This window comes from Musa acuminata, chromosome BXJ2-5 (assembly GCF_036884655.1).
Source record: "Musa acuminata AAA Group cultivar baxijiao chromosome BXJ2-5, Cavendish_Baxijiao_AAA, whole genome shotgun sequence".
NCBI classification, from domain to species: domain Eukaryota; kingdom Viridiplantae; phylum Streptophyta; class Magnoliopsida; order Zingiberales; family Musaceae; genus Musa; species Musa acuminata.
Genome location: NC_088342.1, coordinates 18,369,926 through 18,379,519, shown reverse-complemented (window position 1 = coordinate 18,379,519; position 9,594 = coordinate 18,369,926). Strand labels below are relative to the sequence as shown.

The following is a 9,594-nucleotide window of genomic DNA, read 5'->3' as shown; positions in this document are numbered from 1 at the left end:
GTGTCAGCTTCTTGTGGTGGGTGATCAAAAGAAGGGCGAGCATTAGAGATTTATAATAGCTTTTTAGTCGTGAGCTTCCCCAGTTAAAAGATGCCACCCACGGCCTCGGATACATCACCCACCATCTGCTGACTGGCTGCAGTTCCTCATTCTTCACGTCTTCTCTCTCTCATATTATCTATCCTATGTGACGCACATCACGCACCATTCCTTCGTGAATTGCAAGGAAATGGTACCAAAAAGCTTGTGTGTTGTTGCTCAACAGAAGCTTCACTTTTTCTTGCACAAATTTACACCTATCGCTTAGTTCCTATTTTACTGGATAGCTTAATCAACACACCATCTTTTAAACCTCCAGAAGCTTTCACTAGACTTCACTAACTAATAATCTAATGAATAGGTGATTTAGTACTAACTCTCCACCAACTCAGTGGAAATTCTTTTTCTATGTAATCCCATTAACGTTCATAATTTTATTGTCGTTGATGAACTGATATCGCGCAAAGGTTATCTTTGTGTCAGAGAGGAGATATCAAGATTGAGAAGAGAGGAAGGAATGTGTGCAAACTCGGTATGGCAGACAAATAAATGAAACACCTATGACATGTTTGGAACCGTATTGCCTAATATTTATTGATGCTCGAATCTTGATGTGATCCAATATGAGGAGGAGCATGTTAAATCAATGTCTTCAAAATCCATATGTACGTGGAAACCCTCCCTTCCAGTTTGAAGTCTTTTTGTTTGCTTGAAGAAAAAGAAAGTGTTGGACGTTTTTATGCTCCAAGAGATTTTTCATTGTCACTAAGCTTTTCTTTCGACCGTCTAATAATTCATGGTGGCTAACAATGGTGTGATAATTGAAGGAGACGGCATTTTTCACTACCTGTAATATCTCAACTTCAAGATTAAGTAGCTTCTTCCGTGATGAGATTCTAGGATTCATCTTTGGTGTCAATCAAAAAGTTCTCAGTCGTTGATGGTTTCTTACGCACAGCCATGCCAAAGGTTGCGGTAGCAAGGATTTGCAGATGCCCATGCGATTTATATTGTCACATGCATTTTGCTGCTCAATAATTATGACTTGCTGGTTCGTACGATTCACAGTGAAAAGTATTGTTCTTTTCTTCAGTCAATCGTAGTTGTTTTTTCTTCAGTCAACCATCGTTTATCCAATTGTTTGATGGTAGCTCAGTCCCTTATAAGTTTCTTGTTCTTTTTTGTATTTTATCTTTATAAAAATGAGAAACAAAATATCAATGTCTTTTTTTTTTTTAAAGGAACAAATATTATTCTCCAAAAATTAATTAAAGTAAAAAATATATACAAAATGCAACAATGTATGAGTATTTTCGACATCCAAAAGTGCTAATAGGTGTTTGGTGGAAGGAATCGAAATAAATCAGATAAATAAGATACAAATTGTATCATACTTATTCAAAAATCAGATGCATTAAGATATTTATACTTTCAAAGTTTAAAAATTATTATTTCCCCTCCTCAAATTAATATAACATGTATATCCCTCCAAATACTTGGCCATATGTTCCTTAAAATATTTATATTTTAATCCTTCATGCTAATTGCCATCAAGTAGGATTACCAATGAGTTTTAAAAATATAAAAAAAATATGAAGGATAAATAAATTTACTGATTTGTAGGAGCATACATATACGTGATATCATAATGAGTTTTAATGTTATTCTGCTAATAATCAACCGACGACAATAACATTTGTGTAAGATTTTAGATGGTTGCATGGGAATATATGGTAAAATAATATTTAAATAATATTTAAGTTCATCGCAATGATGTTTTATAAATAACAACTCCAAATGGCACCCCATGCAATTTTCTCTTTATATTAACAATCTCGCATAATTTCTCATCATACTAACTATACCAACTAATTAGTTAACAGTTAAGATATTTTTCCCATGTTCATGTTCATCATCACCAACATATTCTAGAAAAAAGGCAGCCATTTTTTATCTTGACATATCGATATTGTGGAGTAAAAGCACAAGAACTCTCCAACAAGCACACTGAAAGGAATTTTGGAAATTAATGCAACACCTAGTTAATCTTCCATACCAACACAAACTAAGTTGACATGAGCAAATTGCACCAAGTCCAAAACGTTAACATGAGGTGATCCTAACAGGTACTTACTTGATGATATCTCATTGGCGTAAAATTGAGTTAGGTACTTGCTCGATCTATTTTGATATCTTATTGGTGTAAAAATGAAGACCAATGATTGCATAAAATGGCACCTCACATGCCTACTCAAGATTCATGCTCTCTCTCAAGAATCCTCAATATTCATACTTTTTTTTTTGTTGAATGAGGAAGTATTTTAGTAGATCTGTAGCAAGTATAATGAATTGATAGCATAAAACAATTCAAAAAGTATATATAGTATAGAACAGTTCAAAAAAAAAGTGGAGAACAATTCCATCACTGTAATCCTCTCATTCATACAATCTAGTCCTTTGTCCTTTGTAACCTTTTCTTGGAGACAATGGACAGTAGACAGTCAACTCAACTTGCAAAAGCCAGTTACAGGTCTTATAATACTATAACGAGAGAAACAATTGTTTAAGCTTGGTGATGCATGCCTCAAGGACTTGAATTGACAACACCAATAAGCAATTTAAGCTCTTACGACACGAGTAGAGGAAGAAAAAGGAAAGGCAAGCTAACATGTAATTCTCACGAGTGATATTTTCCATCTCTAATATCCCTCCTCTCTCTCTCTCTCTCTCTCTCTCTCTTATCTGAACATGTGTGTGTCCACTATTCGTTTTCTCTTCAAATTTTGGAAAGACAGAAGCACATGATATAGCATGAAAGGACATCTTACATATTGTCTCACCTACTGTTTGTACAAATAAGTTAAGACCCCCTACATTTAATTGCGATAGCTCAAGACTGCCTAACAAGTGATACTAGAATACGGGCAACAACTTGATGAAAGGCAGCGGCACTACAGCTCCCACCATATGATCAAAAGATACATAGGTGTCGAAGCTTGAACCGCAACCTTTGCTTGACAGAGAGAGTACAGAAGAAAGGGAGCAGCTTCAAGAATAAGAAAAAACTCGAGGCAGAAACATGAGATTTCTTACCCACTGACTCGACGCCATCATCATCCTCAGACCTAGCTAATACCTCCTCGATGTTGAAGGATTGTTCCTGTCCATGTCATCGAACAACGTCTGATCATCTCCGGTGCCGAAGTTGCTACTCCTGGTATTCTGACCATTGCTTGCAGATCGATCGCCTTCGACCTCACGATACTTGTGCAAGTACCGCCTCATCGGCTCCGCATAGTCGTCGAAGCCAAGCGTGCCGAGCGCCCAGCAGATGTCGTCCCCGTTCACCGTCTTGCGCTTCTCCTTGTGGCACCGGTCGGAGGCCTCGGCCGTGACGAAGCTGATGAACTCCGACACGCACTCCTGCATCGTCTCCTTGGCTTCCTTTGAGATCTTCGCGTTGGGGGGCAGCATCTGCTTCATGATCCTTCCCACGTTGGCAATCGGCAGCAACCTGTCTTGCTCCTTGATGCTGCCATCACCTGAGCCCGCTCCCGCGGACGTGCCGAGGGCCTGCCCTTGTGCTTCTTGGCTATTCCCCGAGCTATCGGCCATCAACTCCTTGGGAGCACAGACACGTTGCACCTGCGGCCTCGTATATAGATAAAAGAATATAGTCTGTATTTGTAAGCATGAAGAGAGTACATAAGTTGGAGGTCTCTCAAAGAAGATTCATGTGTTGGCTTCTTCTGTAGACGGGCAGATCCATGTCTTCCGGGAAGATGACGCTTTGACGAGACTCGCACGTGTTGAAGCGGAGATTATAGACGGCAAGCATGCTTCCAAAGCGAATGGGCGAGGGATCATATGATGAAAAGCTTGTGCTCCACGGTGTCTGCATCGGTTTAGGTCGAAGAGGTCCCTCCCCCTTTTTATCTGGACTCCTTGTACTAGAGTGTTAGATCACGAGTGCCTATGCACGGATCCAGCCTTGTCAATGCAAACTCCACTCTTCGTTCGAGCCTGCATGAGACCAGTTCTACTGTCGGTGCAAACCAATCTAGATATGTTTGGCACAAGTGATATATCATGATGATATCTGACTCTTTTTTTTTTCTTCCTTTCCAGCGTCTATATTTAATATCATGATATCTGTATAGTAACATCCCGACTATTTATGATGGACGAAATGAATCTTTTCTCTAAATTAAAATTTAATTTTCTTTTGACACCATCAATCTTAATGAAATCACATCAATTCCTTAATTGATGGCATAAGTTCCCCAATATTAGGCCCACCTACATACATAAAGAAGATAGATAGGGGCTTCGATTTAACCTCATGCACACAAGCAAAACGAGACTTACATGCTCCCTCCATGGTTCATCACAGCTATAAAGACCAATGACGACACTGTGTCCTACGCAAAAGACACCTGGATGGATATGGTCAGCGAAAGGAAGTAAAAAAAGTGACAGCCACTCGAGAGTAAGTGAAGTCATCCATATCCATTTCAAACTTAATAATTGCTCTTTAGGAATTCGAACAAAGGATCTCCAATCGATGGAGTGGTTGGTTAAACTCCCCCTGTCAAAAATATTGCTTCATGATACACGCATCTTGTCCACTTTTCAGCTGTCCATTTTAAATGACTCCAAATCTCTCTTTCAACAAACACTTTACATTTATTATTATTATTTTCTTTTTTGTTGGCATTGGATCTTATGTTTAGTAGAGAATGACTGAGATAATGATAACCAAAGTAAAAGGAAAGCTCAAGTCTGGAAACTTCGTCAGGCAGGTCTGTTAATGACAGTGCTTAAATATGTCAATTTATCATAAATTAAAAATTTGAGGATTCCTAATCTCACCTAAAATCTTCTGTGGAGTTTTAGCTACAAAACTTTGACAGTTGGTGATAAGGGTTTACCAGTTCGAATCTTACCTTCCTCTCCTGCCATTTGTAAAATAATAATAATAATAATAGTAATAATAATAATAATAATAATAATAATAATAATAATAATAATAATAATAATAATAATAATAAGATAGATGGATTAGTTATTTAAATTTGAATATCTTATCTTATAGATAAAGTTTAGTTTTTCAAAACTCTTCTGGTAAATCTTATTATTGCTTTTCTCATTCTTCTTTCTGGTTGTCCATTAACTCTATATTAAAAGACCATCATCAAATGAAATTGAGGAGCACCATTTCCCAGTATAAATACTTAGCATTTTGTACAATTATCGATCATATTGAGCTCCAAATAAGTAAAAAAAAAAAAAATCATCGATATTTGGGAAACTAAATCCAACTAGGTTTCTTAAAGTTGTTTTCTCCAGAAGAAGAAGAAGAAGAAGAAGAAGAAGAAGAAGAAGAAGAAGAAGAAAAAAGAAGAATTTTGCCTCTTCAGAAAATCGAGCTTTATACAAGATATGCGAACCATTCTGTAAGTTAGCAAAAACATATTTATTTTTTTAGTGATAAATAATAAAAACATAATTTAACTTCAGGATCTTATGATAAACTATGATTAATAATTTTTTTTAACTATAGCAATTTATAACGGAGGAGGAACATTGAGAATTCATAGACAAAATAGTAATTGTGCAGTTTGATGAGAAAAGAGATCCTTAATTAGGAAGATAATGTGGCATTGAAATAAAAGTTATTTATGCTTAAGCATCGAAATAAATACAAGTCATCAATCAGCGAAAATGACTGACTTGCTGCGTTCTTCTTATGTGATGTAATTCTCTTTTAGCTATGAAGTTATACTTCGCCAAAATGATGCTTGCCTTTTTTCTTTTTTTCTTTTTTTAATACCATGATGTATACTCTTGTATTTGGGGCTAATTATAGATTAGCCCTTGTATTTGGACTCTCTTAATATTATGAATCGTGTACCTCAAAAATTTACACTGGGAGTCTCACGGTTATAAAAGTCAAATATTTCATCCCTTTTTTTCTAATATTATTGGTTTTATTGACGGAGCAGGATGGATTGACATGAGACCGATGAGCAAAAGATAATTTCAATAGTAATAGAGCGATGGTCGCCCCGTCAATGCTGCTATCACGATCGTTGTGACGTCGAAGCCTCTATAAGTAAGTGTCTTGGGCACTCCTTTGTAGGCAGTCGCTATCCTGATGGCTAAGTGATGGAGCGAAGAAAGCAATAGGAATACTTGACCTCTTCGGGGAAATGAGGAGGCCCGGAGGATGCATCGGAGACCATGGACAGGTCATGCTCCTCCTCTTCTTCAAAGGAACCACCTTTGCCGTAGACAAGAGGCTGAGAGCACTCACCCAAGGATTGGTCTAAGTAGTTGGTCCAACCAGATGGCATTCGCTGCTGCAATCTAAGCTTATATCTTTCTCCTCTATTACATCAATATATCAAAATAGGAGAATACTCGTTCTCATTCTCATTCCCGTTGTCGACAGGCAAACGACTGCCTGATGACAACAGAGTGCCTAAGGCCCTCGTCGACGACAGCCTCCGATACCACAGCGACAGTGATGCCGACAGGGTGATCGTCATCGTAGAAGCAACGACACATCACCGTTGAAATTACTTTTATATTCTTTGATTTTAAGTCAGTCCTACGCATGATATTATCATGTGTTGTGCTGTATCTTTCGTTAACGTGACTAATGACTAACATGTAAAGTAGAAAAAAAAAAAGAAGAGAGTAAATTATTTTATTGTTATTATTATAAAAATTTTAATATAATTGTTTTAAGTATAGAGATATTACAATGATTCAAGTATAAAAGATAATATATAATTAGCGTAGAATATGTGCGATCTTCATGTGCACCCTTACCCTTGACTTAGCATCCACTTTGGTAAAGAATTATAATGAATTTTTAAGATTTCTGACTCATAATGAAAATGAATTGGTACTTTATACATATGCCATAAACCACTAACAAGAGAATATATGCCGGAAATGATGGGCCACAAAGTTAGTTTTAGCATATATGTATCATTCAACTTATTCTAATAATAAGAGTTTTGGATTGATGGCTAAGTTCATCAAGCTGAGGTCTTGTTATTCTCCACTAAGAAGAGATGAGTCACTCTTAGAGAAAATGTTGGCACTCTATGGTGATTGTCGTGGCAGTCGAGCGAATTGGGACCAGAACTTGTGGATGCAGAAGAGACACATCAATCGAAATGATTGTGGTGAGTTGCAACATGTAGGGTAGATGGGATGTGGTCCATCTGGCCAATAAAGCAAATTAGGCAAAACTCCCAAAGGTCATGGAAAAGCCAACACAGAAGACAGACATCTGGACTTGCTCTCAGACTATGTTCTGGGGACCATGGTATGCCACTAAAGCTTTCCCTCTTGTCTCCTGGACTTCCATCAGTATACGTAAACTATAGCATGCAAGCTGGCCATTGACCAGCAACCTCTTGTGGACTGAAAGCACCAGAAATCACTAGAAAACCTTGGTTAGGAACCTGTAGATCTCGAGATGCCTTCCAATCCCTCGTGCATTGATCTGCATCATGCATTCCCAAAGTTTGCTGATTAAAAACATTTTGAATTCGCTTCTTTGCTAAATCATCTAGTCCTTTAATTGCCTCAAACATTGATTTTATTATTATTATTTTAATAGAAGCTTAAGAAGATTAATAATAATAATAATAATAATAATATTATTATTATTATTATTATTATTTAAAAATAAAGGATGATTGAAATATCTTGTACTCGGACAGGTGTCGCAAGTGGATCACCACACGAGATATAATCTTGCTTGATTAATAGATTTGTAAAGGTAAAATTTTTATAATTAATATTTATAATATTCGAGTCTTATACGTATTGAATTAGAGTACAAATAATATATATATATATATATATATATATATATATATTTCATAAATATGATAAATAACATGCTCATATTTTTAACTTTGAATATTATATATGCTTTCTAAAAATATCATTCTTAGTATTTTATGAAATATTAAATGAGCATGCATAAGCATTATTGTTTATATTAAGCATAGTATAACAAGCTAAAAGTGTGCTAATGGACTTAGAATATGAGGTTAAGTTATGATAATAAACATGCGACTAGAAGTTACAATTGAATTATAATCAATTTTAACTTAAACTAATAAATTAGAACATGATTAAAATAAAAAAAATTTATGTTTTAAACCTCGTGTGTATATGGATGATAATAAGCTACTTATGTATGGATAGAATAATAAAAAGTTAAATAGACATGTAAATCAAGGATAAGTATTATACTAAAATGTTGAGATACATAAGTCAGATTAAAGGATGAGTTTAGATTAAAATATTATTTTTATCAAACCAAATTAAACTCAATTAAGGTTACTGTAATATTAAAATTATATTTTTTGGAAAAAAAAAACTTAAAATGAAGCCTAATGGAATTGAGCTCCAGACCTTAAGACAACCTCTTAAGTACTTCTATCTTAATTTTGTCCTCATCCTTTTTATCCAATTGATAACCCATGACTCTTTCTCTCTTTTTCGGTCATTCACTAAGTTTCTCTCAAAGAGATCATAAAATCCTAACTCTAAGGAAGATTGAAACAAGAAAAAGCTAAACTCTTCCCTTGCTATATCTAAGGGTTTACTTTTATAGATTATAGGCTAATTTTTTCAACTACTTATAAGTAATCTAGAATTTAAATTTATCTATAAATTTTAGATATATTTAGGATGATTCTCTTAGGGTTTTAAAACCTTTAGCATAAATTTAATTTAAGATTGGTACGTAGAGTTATTATTGTCCTAATATGAGGTGCTTAGAATCTTCTATTTTTTGAAAAGAGGTTTGGTTTTACTGAATTAACTCTATTAAAAATATGATTAGGCTATAGCCTTTTGATATATTTTAAAAGATTCTATTAGGATTATGTAAGATTTAGAATCGAGTAAATATCACCTCTATACACTAAGGGATGAAGTTTATAAGTTTAGACAATCCCAACCTTGTTTCAACAAAACATAATTGTAATCACATCAAATATTTAAGTTAGGAATTGATTTTCTTTTCTTACTTGTTATTATAATTTAAGAAAATCCTAATCTACTTCCTTGTTTGTTGATATGAATTAAGGAAATAACTAGTAAGTATTCCAAATATGATGATATCATATTTGGTAATATATTAAATGAAAATAATTTATATTAAATAAATACGAAAATTAAAATTTATTTCCCTTAATAGAGGCTCACCTCCTCCTATTTAAAGGGGAGGGATCTCTCTCCTTCGTTCCTCACCTAGTCGAGCCTGGCAGCGGGAGGAACGAGGAGTTACACCCTGTTGACAAGAGGTAGGTTTCCCTACCTTTCTTAAAAGTTTTAGCTTTTATTTTGATTCTTTAAATGTTGAAAGTTTTATAGTTTGAAAAATGTTTATCAATTCTTTAAATGTCAAATTTTTTTATATTAAAACAACCAATTAAAGTTTTCATAATATTCTTTGACCCATGATTAAGGTTTTTATTGTAGAATTAAATATGTTAAAAAATATATATGTTTTATATG

At 34.7% G+C, this 9,594-nt stretch overlaps 1 protein-coding gene across 1 annotated transcript; it reads right to left on the bottom strand.

The window, feature by feature from the left end:
- Nucleotides 1–2,794: 2,794 nt before the first annotated feature.
- LOC103985260 (nuclear transcription factor Y subunit B-1) lies at nucleotides 2,795–4,135 on the bottom strand. The gene has a single exon (XM_009402908.3). The coding sequence runs from the start codon at nucleotides 3,652–3,654 to the stop codon at nucleotides 3,169–3,171; it is 486 nt and encodes a 161-aa protein (XP_009401183.2). The 5' UTR covers nucleotides 3,655–4,135; the 3' UTR covers nucleotides 2,795–3,168.
- Between the last annotated feature and the right edge of the window lie 5,459 nt (nucleotides 4,136–9,594).